A 14,710-nucleotide genomic window follows, 5' to 3' on the forward strand; every position below is an offset into this window, starting at 1 on the left:
TTTGTACTTTTAGTAGAGATGGGGTTTCACCATGTTAGCCAGTCTGGTCTCAAACTCCTGACCTCAGGTGATCTGCCCTCCTTGGCCTCCCAAAGTGCTGGGATTACAGGCATGAACCACTGTACCCAGCATCCCATATACTCTCCATCTGATACATTTCTACTTATCTTTGAGGTCCAGCTTGTTTCTTAACTCCTTTTAAGCTTTTCCTGATAAACTTAGATATTGCTGATTAATTTCAACTGAGTGATCTAACAGTACCCTGAACATATCTCTATTACTGGTATTTGGTTTTAGTTATATTCTTATCAGATTTTGCAACCTCAAGTACAGGGATGATGTTCTAGTCGTCATGTTTTTCATAACCAGTGTGTGTAGTGCCTGGCACATTTGTTGAATGAGTGTGTTCTTAGACATTTAACCATAAGACTTTTTGTTGTGATGGTGGTTGTGTTTTTCAGGCACCTGAGAAAAAGCAAGATGTTGGGAAATTTGTTGAGCTTCCAGGTGCGGAGATGGGAAAGGTTACCGTCAGATTTCCTCCAGAGGCTAGTGGGTAAGAAAATGTAACTTACATTTATAATTGAATATATTTAGTGGGAAAGCTTTAAAACAGTGCTTAAATACTTAAAGTATTAATAGGTTAATATTATAGAAGAACGTAAGATTTTAATTGTGATAGGTAAAATTCTAAACATCTTAATAGTTTTTACGTTATTGTTAATGTTGATTTAATTTGTAGTTTTAGTTTGTGAACTTAGTAAAAGAGACGGCATTTTAATTTTATCCTGACAGAACTGTAAATGTAATTAACAAAATATCCACAAATAAAAAACCTTAGATTTCATTTTTAGTTTTAGATTTTTGGGCTTTCATTTAATTGGATTTGTGTTTGTACCCTGAGCAGTCCTTTTAATTAGCAGTTCAAGTTATGATAGCGTTGTTTGTTTTTTTTTTTCTTGAGATGGAGTCTTACTCTGTCTCTCAGGCTGGAGTGCAGTGGCGCTATCTCAGCTCACTGCAAGCTCTGCCTCCTGGGTTCATGCCATTCTCCTGCCTCAGCCTCCCAAGTAGCTGGGACTACAGGCGCCTGCCACCACGCCTGGCTAATTTTTTTTGGTATTTTTTTTGTAGAGACGGGATTTCACTGTGGTCTCGATCTCTTGACCTCGTGATCTGCCCGCCTTGGCCTTCCAAAGTGTTGGGATTACAGGCGTGAGCCACTGTGCCCAGCCAGCATTGTTTTTAAGTTATTTTTTCCCCCAAATAAAGGAAGGGGAGTCCTGAAAAGCCTGTTTCTATTCCTTTCTTTCCATTAGGTGTCCCAACCCCTTTATCTCTTGGCACCCATGGAAAGTAGTATTTGAATAGCTCATTAGGGAAAAAGACTGTTCTGTATGATGATCACCAGGCTGGGGCTGCTTCAGGCCTTACCCACCATTCCCCAGGGCTGAAAATGAAGTCTTTGTCTTTGCACACCTGTCATCCTATTTGAAACATACTGGACAAGCTTTATAATAGCGTCCTTCCAATGACATTAATATAATAAAATACCTCTTATTAAAGCAGTTAGCCTCACTTAGAAAATTAACCATTAGGAAAATGTTCTGCCATGTTTTATAATTGAGGTGATTATTTTTTCCAAATTTAGGATTTCCAAATTTAATTTTTTCAGATTTTGTATTCTATCACCATAACGCAGTTCTCACCCATATATAGTACACAGTAGAAACTGGAAGATACAGAAACAATTTTCTTTTATGTATTTAATACTTCTTCACAAACTATTTCATAAGCATCATTAACAGTAAAATTACTTTCAGAATATCACATTTTTGTCTCTGCTTTTCTATGTTTGCTGATTCAGGAGGTGAAATAAAGGGTAGATAGAAGGAGATGAAACAAAAGTGATGACTCTGGAAAATTCACAGACTTGATCATTAAATGGTTGATTGGTAATTGACTAAGTGGATTCAGTTATAAATAATATTTACCTTACATGGTTTAATACCTATAGACATCCTGCGTTCCTGCCGTCCAGTATTCTGCTACTGTGCACTTGGTATGAGAGGTCATGATTGTCCTGTTGACCTTAATTGCCTATAAAACCACCTTTTTTTTTTTTTTTTTTTTTGGCAGTGGCCATTTGTAGCTGTACCACTTGAACATTTGTCTTTTTTGAATCTTTCCATATTTCGTGTCACTGTCATTTCTTGGAACAGTGAGTTCCCCATGTTTGTATATTTATAGTATAAAATATTTTTTGTTATAAATTATATCAGTTTCAGAGACTATGCTCATGAGACAGCTTTGGGATTTGGAATATAAATCAGTATTTAGTTTTTCTTACTATGCATAATTTTGATCATCTCTTCTTATACTGTTAAAGAGTTTTTCTTTAATTACTATTTTTTCTTTTTTTCTTTTCTGTGTCTTAAATGAAAGGCCAGAAGGCTTGGCTTAGTCTTTTATTCTTATTCTTAGCTAACATATACGTAGCACCTATTATGTACGGGTGCTACCACGTGCTTTACTTATAGTAACTTATTTAATCCCAACAGCCTTCTAAGGAAGTCACTATTGTTATCTCTGTTTTACAAATGGTTTCAGAAACAGATTCATACAACGTTTTAGTAACTTGCCAAGCTCAAACCTCTACCATCTGGCTCTAGAATCCATATAATTAAAAATTATACTACATGTATCTGTTACATGTGGCAGAAGCCCAATTCAGCATCACTGCTAACTCATGCAGCATGATTCTTTTGTGTGTGTGTGTGTGTGTGTGTGTGTGTTTAGCTATTCTGATATAGATTGACTTTTTAACTGATGGTTTTAGTTGTTTTGTGACTTATAGTCCTCTTAGCTTTCTTGGGGTTTGAAATTGTTAGACCTGCAGATGTTATTTCAGATTTAGAAATAACATTTTTGAAATAAGGTTTTGATCTCATCACCTTTCTTAATTTCTATATTTTAAAGCTAAGCACATTAACTGTAAAATAATAGGTACTGATTGTTAGTCTCTTCTTGACAATGGTTATAACATGTTATTGGGCGCAACACCCTCAGTTAAAAGTACATCACAGTATTTTTCTTCCTGGGAATTTATGGCCCTTCATTTAGTTTTATTTTTAATAAATTTTTAATTTTAGAATAGTTTTAGATTTACACAAAGTTGCAAAAATAGTACAGAAAGTTCCCATGTACCCTGCACCCAGTTTTTCCTAACATTAACATTTTACATTATTATGGTACATTTTTCACAACTAATGAACTAATGTTAATATATTATTAATTAAACTTCATCCTTTTTTGGGATTTTGTTAGTTTTTCCCTACTGTCTCTTTTCTGATCTAAGATTTCATCTGGGGATATCACAGCCCTTTATTTTTTTATTTTTATTTTATTTATTTATTTATTTATTGTATATTTAGTAGAGACAGGGTTTCACCATGTTGGTCAGGCTGGTCTTGAACCCCCGACCTCAGGTGATCCGCCTGCCTCGACCTCCCAAAGTGCTGGGATTATAGGTGTTAGCCACCATGCCAGGCCTACAGCCCTTTATTATATGTAGAAAGTTTTGAATAGCCGTAAATACATTGCATTGTACTTGTTTGCATTAGCCTTTGTGTATAAACCCTCCCTTTTGTCTTTTTTTTTTTTTTTTTTTTTTTTTTTTTTGAGACATAGCCTCGCACTGTCGTCCAGGCTGGAGTTCAATGGTGTGATCTTGGCTCACTGCAACCTCTGCCTCCCGGGTTCAAGCGATTCTCCTGCCTCAGCCTCCTGAGTAGCTGGGATTACAGGCGCCCACCACCATGCCCGCATAAGTTTTGTATTTTTAGTAGAGACGGGGTTTCACCATGTTGGCCAGGCTGGTCTTGAACTCCTGACCTCGTGATCCGCCAACCTCTGCCTCCCAAAGTGCTGGGATTACAGGCATGAGCCACCGTGCCCGGCCCAAGCCCTTCTTAAAGTTGAATCATTGATCTGGGATGCTAATGACTTTTAAAAACTTGATTGATTTAAAAATGATATAAATTCATACAAGAGGTTGTACTTTTCCCCTTCCCATATTGATGTCAACTGAGATCAGAGCTGTGTGGGAAACTAGGTAACTGTCTTAAAACTGTACAACTGTTGACTGAGGTGGGCAGATCACGAGGTCAGGAGATCGAGATCATCCTGACTAACACAGGGAAACCCCATCTCTACTAAAAATACAAAAAATTAGCCGGGTGTGGTGGCGGGCACCTGTAGTGCCAGCTACTTGGGAGGCTGAGGTAGGAGAATGGCATGAACCTGGGAGACAGAACTTGCAGTGAGCGGAGATGGCGCCACTGCACTCCAGCCTGGTCGACAGAGCGAGACTCCGTCTCAAAATAAAAAAACAACAGAAAAATAACCACAATAAAAAAACTGTGCAACTGCTACCATCATTATAATTTGAAACTAATACAAGTTGGTGAAAGCTGATTAAACTTCCTTGCTTCATGCCTTGTTTCCAGCCCAATCAACTGTATTTCAACATAGTGGTGTGACATCTTTTCTTTTACTCATGTACTTGATAGGAGGAGGATCTTGGTGTGTAATATTATCAACAGTGCCTCTGATGTATATTCTTCCTTACAATTGTCAGCTGCTCATAAGAACAGCAGAACAGTGTTTTTGTAGATTCTGATTCATTGAGTGTTGGTGCTGATGAGACCTTTGGGATTATTTAGTTAAAATTCTTTTATTTTTAATCTCCCTCACATGAGTTTACCTCTATAACAAACCTTCGCATATACCCCTGAACCTAAAATAAAAGTTAAAAAATTTTTATTTTTTAAAGTTAAAAAACACTCTTTTGGCTGGGCATGGTGACTCATACCTGTAAACCCAGCACTTTGGAAGGCCAAGGCAGGCAGATCATGAGGTCAAGAGATCAAGACCATCCAACATGGTGAAACCCCGTATCTACTAAAAATACAAAAATTAACTGGGCGTGGTGGCACGTGCCTGTAGTCCCAGCTACTTGGGAGGCTAAGGCAGGAGAATCGCTTGAACCTGGAAGGTGGAGGTTGCAGTGAGCCGAGATCATGCCACTGGACTCCAGCCTTGGTGACAGAGCAAGATTCTGTCTCAAAAAAAAAAAAAAAAAAATTTTAGCATCTGAGAAAACCAAAGCCTAGAGAAGTAAAGTGACTTTTACTAATTGTCATGTGCTCTTTTCATTTAGCCATCACAGTGACAGTCTCAGAAGAGCTTCTCTCCAGTGGCATAGGTGGGCACCCAGTTCTCAGTAGTAGCAGGTCTTATTAAAGACAAACAGTGGAAGGTAGCATTGGAAACAACTTTGAAGCAGCTTTACTTTAATTAAATTACCATTCTTTTTGATAAAAAGAAAAAGGAGAGTCTCCTTAAGGTTGCAATGTTTGTAAATACCTTGTCCCCTCTGTGAGATTTTACACATGAAGTTGTTTCTTATAATTGTTTTATATATGTTGTAGTCTTTTTTTTTTTCCTGTCAGGGTCAGATTTTCTATCACAGTACTTTTTGTTAGAAAATAAAATATGACTTGGGTACCAATTGGAAGGATTTTTGTTTAGTTCTCATCTCCTCAAAAAGGTTAAGTTTAAGTATTTAGTTAAAACATGTTAATGAGTTTCTTTGTGAAATGTTTTTGTTTTAGTTACTTACACATTGGGCATGCAAAAGCTGCTCTTCTGAACCAGCACTACCAGGTTAACTTTAAAGGGAAACTGATCATGAGATTTGATGACACAAATCCTGAAAAAGAAAAGGAAGATTTTGAGAAGGTAATTAAAAGTGTAGTGATGACCCTTTGTCAGAAAAGTTAATTAAAGTTACAGGATTACCTAATACCTTCATGGTATAAAAATAAATTTTGTTCTCATAGCTACTTTTTTCCTTATCTATATATTCCATGTCTGAGACCTAAGCTAAGAAATGTCGAGCTCCCATACCAAAAAACTTAAAATTTATTTTTCTTTTCCCCATTTATAGAATTTACCTGAATGATATGTTTTCCTATAGTACCAATTTATTAAATGAATTGGTCACTGGAGGCAGGTTTTTTGGTCATATAATCTTAAGTTTATGAATGAAATAAACACTAAGTAGGTATTGGAAAATGTGAAGGTTTCCTAGCCTCTTATCTTTATTCAGAAGTATGGCAGTGTATTCAAAGAGAGGGCAAATGATTGTCAGTTCTCCCGGTAATGACCAGCTTTTCCAAAGTAAATGGAAAACTCCATCATGAGATCAGCTTTCTCAGCTGGAAATTTGGAGGCTAATATAATGAGTATCTATCTCTTTTTTCTTTTTTGATCTAATATCATGTAACTTCCAGAACCGTTTTCAGGCTAAATAAGACTGATGGTTTATATTACATTTGCCTAAATGCAGTATCAAGGGTTGAAAATGCACGAAAAAATGCAAAAGATATACCGATGGTTATTTTGGTTTCTTATTACAGGTTATCTTGGAAGATGTTGCAATGTTGCATATCAAACCAGATCAATTTACTTATACTTCGGATCATTTTGAAACTATAATGAAGTATGCAGAGAAGCTAATTCAAGAAGGAAAGGCTTATGTGGACGATACGCCTGCTGAACAAATGAAAGCAGAACGTGAGCAGAGGATAGAATCCAAACATAGGAAAAACCGTAAGGCACATTGTTTTATGTTTTAATTGATATTTTTATATTCTGCTTCTTTAGTTGAATGTGATTTCTTTTTTGTGAAAGCTACTCGTTTTTTTGTTTTGTTGTTGTTGTTGTTGTTGTTGTTTTGAGGCAAAGTCTGACTCTGTTGCCCGGGCAGGGGTGCAGTGGCACAATCTGGGCTCACTGCATCCTCTGCCTCCTGGGTTCAAGTGATTCTTCTGCCCAGCCTCCCAAGTAGCTGGGACGACAGGCGCGCACCACCACACCCTGCTAATTTTTGTATTTTTAGTAGAGACGGACTTTCACCATATTGGCTAGGCTGGTCTCGAACTCCTGACCTCGTGATCTGCCCACCTTGGCCTCCCAAAGTGCTGGCATTACAGGTGTGAGCCACTATGCCAGACAAAAGCTGCTAGTTTAAACATATTTGGGTATAGGACTCATTTGTGTTAGAAATCTTTTTTCTTTCTCTATCTTTATGTTCTTATTATTTTATTAACATCACAACCACATATGAATATGCCCTTCATGTCTCACTTATTATGTGTAGTCTTTTGCATTGTATTCATTCAATTTGAAGGATTCCTTCTGCAACATTTTACAGTTTTCTTACTTCAAATACTTAGCCTTTCTATAATACAATGTTTGATGATAATGTTGTCACCCAAGTCTTCCTTTTGGCATGTGGGTAAATGTGAATATAATATATAATATAAGCTCAGTACTAACCTATATCTCTGAACTGTCACTTGACTAAAGAGCATATCTTTCTTATTCATGACTTCTCTCCTGAACTTCTAAATTGAGCTATTTTCATTCTGTAATTATGTTGTCAGAACCACACTATATTAAATCTTGAGTGTTACATTTGGGAAGCATTAGTAAATTAAAATAGTTATAATGAGTCTTTTTTATTTTGAAAAGGTTTTCTACATTTTCAAAGGTGGCTAACCAATGGACTTTTAGACCTATCTTGATTCTTTGAGGGCAATTGTCTTATATTTCTAGTAGCTTCCACAGAAAATTATTGTTTAACAGTTCGTATGCATATGGGGCAGGTTTTTGCTAGATACTGTGATATAGGTGGAACCATTGCCACTTAGAATATGGAGTCCTTTTTTCTAGTATTAAACTCTTTTCTTTCTTGTATCACTGTCTGTTTTCTATCACCTCTTATTTTCTTGGATCCAAGAGTATCCTGCTTCTCATTGGGATGATGAAGGGGCTTTCAGGGAGCCCATGAGTTCAGACTGTCAGCCTGAGATGTGTTCTTTAGACAGGCACGGGCTGTAGTGCCAATGCCTGTGGGACCTTAGGGCCAGACCAAACCATTCTGTCCCTTAGGCATGAGGTGGCAAAAGAAGAGAACGCTTCTGCTTTAAAGGTAGAATGTTAAATTTGAGGGAGATGAAAAGGGGCTGGCCCGTTGTACCATGATGGGAAGGGAAACACTCGGTGAGCGGAGCCTTCAGGCCTTGTACTTTTTTTTATGCTTAATTAATACTACATGAGTGGAATGTATTAGTGTTATCTTTTCTAAAACATATTTGTATTTCCTAAATGTATTGTGAAACATCTTTCATTAAAAAATGATGCATTTGCTCTTGGTGCTGGATACTGGAACTATTACAGTGTTTTTAAACTAACACAGGGTGGTTATAAAACAAGAACATGAAATTTTATATCAAATTATAGCACTATAAGAATAATTTCAATTTAACCAGATGAGTTAACTGTAATATAATTATCATTTTATAGCTATTGAGAAGAACCTACAAATGTGGGAAGAAATGAAAAAAGGGAGCCAGTTTGGTCAGTCCTGTTGTTTGCGAGCAAAAATTGACATGAGTAGTAACAATGGATGCATGAGAGATCCAACCCTTTATCGCTGCAAAATTCAACCACATCCAAGAACTGGAAATAAATACAAGTAAGTATATCTCCTTCAATATGCTAGGTGACCTTCTGTGCTTTTGTTTTGATCTTCTCTAAACATGGAGTAGAAGCAAAATGGTCAAGAAACCTAGCCTTTTGTTCATTCATGGGTTAACTGGCTGGTGGCCTTTCAGGGGCTGTTTACTCACCTGTCAATTAAGGTTATACCACATTATTTCTAAGATCACTTGTATCTGTGAAAGTCCTGAGTCTTTTTTTTGTATTGATTAGGTAAACTGCGATGTATATCTTTAGATGAAGATACTTTGCTTCCTGTAATAAACTTTGAGTCTACTTTGCACAAATTGATTCCTAAAAGTAATAATATTGAAGACTTCCAGAAGTATGAACAATACAAGAAAGTAACATGTGTTTAGATTAGTTTTCTATGTGGATTTGTAGGTTAACAGATCTTCGTTTTAAATGGACCTTTTCCCAAAAAAAAGCCTACTTTATAAAGTAAACCATAAAATATATTTTTTAATACTTTGAAGAAGCCTACTACACATAAATGCTGAATTAAAACTTCTGAAAAGAATGGTAAATGTAAATGATTACTTGGTTAGCTGATGTGACTGACTTTAAACTCATGGGTGCTGACATGTCTGTCCATATATAGACAAACACATGTTAATTATATGTGCATACATACTATTTTTACCAGGATTACTCCTTGTTTTACTAAGCAAATCCTTTAAGTACATTTGGAAAAGTGACTTTGGATACACATTTTCAGTATCAAATAATCGCAAAGCATAATACAATAGTATCTTAATCAAGTTGTATCTTAAAGGTTACAATGTATAATGGCTGGGCACGGTGGCTCATGCCTGTAATGCCGACAGTTTGGGAGGCTGAGGCAGGAAGAGCTCTTGAGGCTGGGAGTTTGAAACCAGCCTGGGAAACATAGTAAGAACCTGTCTCTACCAAAAAAATAAATTAAAAAAGAAAAAAACTAGCCAGGTATGGTGGCATGCATCAGTAGTTCTAGCTACTTGGAAGACTGAGGCAAGAGGATTGCTTGAGTCCAGGAGTTCAAGGTTACAGTAAGTTGTGATCATGCCACTTCACCCCAGCCCGACCAACAGAGTGAAACCCTTTCTCTAGATAAACAAAAAGGAAAGCATTGGCTGGGTGCAGTGGCTCATGCCTGTAATACCAGCACTTTGGGAGGCCTAGACGGGTGGATCGCTTGAGGCCAGGAGTTTGAGACCAGCCTGACCAACATGGTGAAACCCCATCTCTACTTTAAAAAAAATACAAAAATTAGCCAGGCGTGGTGGCACATGCCTGTAATCCTGTCTACTCGGGAGGCTGAGAATCACTTGAACCCAGGAGGCGGAGGTGGCACTGAGCTGAGATTGCACCACTGCACTCTAGGCTTGGTAAAAGAGTGAAACTGTCTCCAAAAAAAAGAAAGAAAGCATATTTGCACTAATATGTATATTTTTTTAATTCAAATTGATACTGCATATAAATTGTATACATTATCTTAGTCAGAAACTGTTTTTAAGACTATTTCATCTTAAATGTAATTTTAACGTAATAATTTTCTGGTCTGTTACCGGTTTTTGTTTTTTTTTTCTTTTACACAGTGAATGGAGCACTGTTTTTGAGTGTGTTTGACTACTTTTAAGACTCTCAGGGATTTACTTGAGTAAGGGATTACTGAAGACAGTGAGACTCCGTCTCAAAAAAAAAAAGATGTTCAAAAGCTAAATTTCCTTAAAATTATTACATGTATTGTTTATTGCTTCTTACCATGCCGTACATTGGCCATTACAGAAATATTATGATTATACAGTTTGCCAAACCAATACCTAATTTTGTATTAAATTGCAAATTTGCTTTTTTGTTTGACTGCTAAGTTGATAACTGACTCATTGTTCTCAAAGGCTTATAATGTTCTGATATACTTTGAGTATTATAAGTCATAAAACCTTTTGGTTTTTAAGAATCTGTTAACTTGTAAAGAATTACATTTTAAATTAGTATTGTTGTTTATAATGCCTAATCTAAGAGAGAAAGGGTAAAATGTTTTATTTATTTTTATTTTCTTTTTTCTAGTGTTTATCCAACATATGATTTTGCCTGCCCCATAGTTGACAGCATCGAAGGTGTTACGCATGCCCTGAGAACAACAGAATACCATGACAGAGATGAGCAGTTTTACTGGATTATTGAAGCTTTAGGCATAAGAAAACCATATATTTGGGAATATAGTCGGCTAAATCTCAACAACACAGTGCTATCCAAAAGAAAACTCACATGGTTTGTCAATGAAGGACTAGTAGATGGATGGTATGTTTAATGTTACTTAGAATTGACAAGAAGTAAGGACGTAGTAGTTATCAGTGATTTTTAAACTGCTTGAGAGATAGGGAAGGTGATCGGGACGAAGGGGAATGGATAGGCATATAGAATTCTTGTCTTCTTCTCAACCAGTGCATTAGGGCTCCCCATTCTTGTTTTAATGCCACAAATATGGAGTGCCCACTGGGGATCATGAAATGAAAAACACACATGAGGGCACATCCTCTGCAGGTCTTAGCATTTAATAGAAAAATAATTTTGACTTTCTGGTCATTGGTGTATTTGGTTACTGATCTCTATTCTCTACTGAGGCTGAGGTTTTTCTTTTTTGGCTAGGTCCCAAGAAGGTCAAAATACCCTTGAGTCGAAGTGAAGATGTAAAAGTTTATCTTGAGCTCCATTAAAAGGGTATTACTGCATACTTACCGAGGTTTGCAAATCCCTGCAAAATATTTATTTCCTACATATATTTTGTTTTATTCCAAAGGGCTTTATAAAGTACATTCATTTGTGAATGACAGGATACCATCTTTTTTCTGATTCTCATGGTCCTGTGTGGAATAGCGACCTTGAAAATGTTTGTTAAATAAAAATGTATTAATGCATGGGATTTCCATATTTGAAAATGTCACCATTGTGTCTTTTTTTCCAAATGTGCTTCTACTGTTTCCAGTAGTGCATTTATTTTACTGCAGTATTTGACAAGTCAGCAGTTATCCTGTTCCTTGAACTTGGGCTTACTAGTATTGCAATTTACCTAATTCGTATAACCAGCTCTTAGCCAAATGTTTAACAAGCTCAATATAATTTATTATTCATTAAGTATCTTCTACTCTCCACATCTACACATTACAACATTTCCCTGGTACTTAAAATGTACATATTTCCAGGGATGACCCAAGATTTCCTACGGTTCGTGGTGTACTGAGAAGAGGGATGACAGTTGAAGGACTGAAACAGTTTATTGCTGCTCAGGTGCGTTATAGTTTCTTTTCCAGCTTCTCTGTTTGAAATTTCAGGTACTTCTATTACTGTCCCTTTGGTCTTTATTATCTCTATTGTTCTTTCTATTCCTTGTTTGTGCCTTACGAGCCAAGGGCAGATTTTTTTTTTTTCTAACAAACTTTAAAAAAAAAAAAAAAGTTTATCACTGCTTATAATAGTGAAAAATTGAAAATGTCCTAAACTCCTACGCTAGGTTTGGACTAAGGCAGCTGAAGTATTTTTAGCAGTGAATTATATGACTTGACTGTGACCAGTCTGTAGACTGAACCTTTGCAGTGAACTGTTAAGGGTAACCAAATTAGTTTGTATACACTGAGTTTTACATTTCACTAGAAGTAAACTTGTAAGTATTTATCGAGGTTTTTTTTTTTTTTTTTTTTTTTTTTTTCTAAACATGCTTAGCATGAAATAAAGGTAAAGTTCTAATTAATACTTCTTGCCCTTAAAATCATGTTACTGTTTTTTAGGGCTCCTCACGTTCAGTTGTGAACATGGAGTGGGACAAAATCTGGGCGTTTAACAAAAAGGTATATATTTTAACTCTCTGTCTTCTTTTTTCATGCCTAAGTCCCAAATAATGTACAAGTAGAAGTCATTACTGTGCTCATGGTAGAGAAAAGTTTGTGAAGAATATTAACATTTTGCAGACTTTCAGGAAAATGGAATGTTTTCCTTTTTTAAATACATGAAGAGCATTAATTAAGCCTATTAACTATTCCAAATAAGTAACAGTGATTGAAACAAACAAACTTGGAATTATGGGGAACAGTAATAGTTTTTTCCTTAAATTTTTTATGAACACTCTGCATTTCATTTTTCTGCTTTCAAGCTGCGAGCTCTCTGTAAGAAGGTATTACTTAATGCTTTTATTTGCCTTAAACATAGCTTTTAGCATATTACATGTTAAAACCTGAGATGTTATATGGCTTTGAAGCACAATCACATGTATATAAAAGACTTGGTGTTAAAAACCATGTCCTCTGGTTTTCTTAGTACCAAAGGGAATATTGGGATAACCCCATTCTACCCCATTCCCTTGTGTGCTGAGAGGACATAGAATTTTAAAAGTATATATTTTATTGAGTTGTATTGAAGTTTCATTAATTACAGTTCCTTTGTCCTACTGAATCCAGCTTTTTTTTTTTTTTTTAACTGTTTCTTAAAGTCAAATGAGGAACACTGCCTATTGACATTGTTAATTACTAATTGGAAAGCAGATGCTTGGACACTATAATAAGGCAAATCATTCAAATGCCATGTTTTAAATTATGGTTTCTGTGATTGTGTTCTGTAAATTCTTATTTGGGATTGCTGCTTGATGGTGCTGATGTCTTGCCTCAAGAAATAGTTGCTTGTTTCGCATGTGTCTTGAATTTGTTTTATTTTGGTCTTTCGTGTTTAGTTTTTGATACATAAAGGAATTGTTAATTGGTTCTTTCTGTTGCTGCAGTTACTAATAATAAATATGAGTAGAATTTGCTGGCAAAGTTAACGTTGGTGTACTTTTCATTAACAATACAATTTTTAATGATTTCAAGTTTTAATAAAGTTAAGCATGGACACTTCAGATATCTGAAATATATTTTACTGTAGTCAAATAGTTCTATAGGGTCTGTTAAGATGAATAACACATTCCTCCATCTTCTTTCATAGTTTCCCTGGAGAAAACACTTTCATTTCTTCTAGATAGTTCTTTTGGTATTTATTACTTACATTTCTTTCTCTCTCTCTTTTTTTTTTTTTTTTGAGACAGAGTCTTGCTCTGTCGCCCATGCTGCAGTGCAATGGCGCAGTCTAGGCTCACTGCAACCTCTGCCTCCCGGTTTCAAGCGATTCTCCTGCCTCAGTCTCTCAAGTAGCTGGGACTACAGGCATGTGCCACCATGCCTGGCTAAATTTTGTATTTTTAGTAGAGATGGGGTTTTACCATGTTGGCCAGGCTGGTCTCAAACCCCTGACCTTGTGATCCATCCGCCTCTGCCTCCCAAAGTGCTGGGATTACAGGCGTGAGCCACTGTGCCCAGCCTATTGCTTATATTGCTGAATGAAATATATGTCACTACTTTTTCAGTTATGTTTAGACATATTAGTTGAGTTCCCATGATGGAAGATAAATAATTTGGCCTTTTTCTCCTAACTTATTGGTTTGCTTGTAGTTGATTGTCTTGCTTTGTCTCTCCCTCTCATTTGCTTATTTTTCTTTTTTTGTTTTTGTTTTTCTGTTAAAAAAAAAAAAAGCCAGATTCTCATGCCTCTAACCCCAGGAGTTCGGAAGGTCAAGGCAGGAGGATCGCCGGAGCCTGGGATTTTGAGACCAGTCTAGACAACATAGTGAGACCCCATCTCTCCAAAAAAAAAAAAATTAGCTGGGCCTGGTGTGGTGCATGCCTGTAGTTCCAGCTACTCAGGAGGCTGAGGTGGGAGGATCACTTGAACCCAGGAGATCCAGGCCGTAGTGAGCCCTGATCACACCACTGCAATCCAGCCTGGGTGTCAGAGTGAGACCCTGTCTCAAAAGAAAAAAAAAAAATTTTTTTTTGCCTCAGGCTGGAGTGCAATGGCATGATTTGGGCTCACTGCAACCTCTACCTCCCGGGTTCAAACGATTCTCCTGCCTCAGCCTCCCGAGTAGCTGGAATTACAGGCGTCCACCACCACGCCCAGCTAATTTTTGTATTTTTAGTAGAGATGGGATTTCGCCATGTTAGCCAGGCTGGTCTGGAACTCCTGACCTCGTGATCCGCCCACCTCAGCCTCCCAAAGTTCTGGGATTACAGGCATG

The 14,710-nt window shown here is 36.7% G+C and overlaps 1 protein-coding gene across 2 annotated transcripts in view; it reads left to right on the forward strand.

Moving 5' to 3' along the window:
• The window catches only part of EPRS1 (glutamyl-prolyl-tRNA synthetase 1), an 84,637-nt gene that overhangs the window by 19,743 nt on the left and 50,184 nt on the right, over positions 1-14,710 (forward strand). The window contains exons 6-13 of one of the 2 annotated variants that reach the window (XM_050761019.1): positions 462-556; positions 5,676-5,802; positions 6,483-6,675; positions 8,434-8,605; positions 10,678-10,911; positions 11,814-11,898; positions 12,396-12,455; positions 12,758-12,778. In XM_050761019.1, the coding sequence (XP_050616976.1) occupies positions 462-556; positions 5,676-5,802; positions 6,483-6,675; positions 8,434-8,605; positions 10,678-10,911; positions 11,814-11,898; positions 12,396-12,455; positions 12,758-12,778 (987 nt within the window). The remainder of the gene's footprint in view (positions 1-461; positions 557-5,675; positions 5,803-6,482; positions 6,676-8,433; positions 8,606-10,677; positions 10,912-11,813; positions 11,899-12,395; positions 12,456-12,757; positions 12,779-14,710) is intronic. The other variant, XM_050761027.1, reaches the window with a different exon arrangement.

Source organism: Macaca thibetana, chromosome 1 (assembly GCF_024542745.1).
Source record: "Macaca thibetana thibetana isolate TM-01 chromosome 1, ASM2454274v1, whole genome shotgun sequence".
NCBI lineage: Eukaryota > Metazoa > Chordata > Mammalia > Primates > Cercopithecidae > Macaca > Macaca thibetana.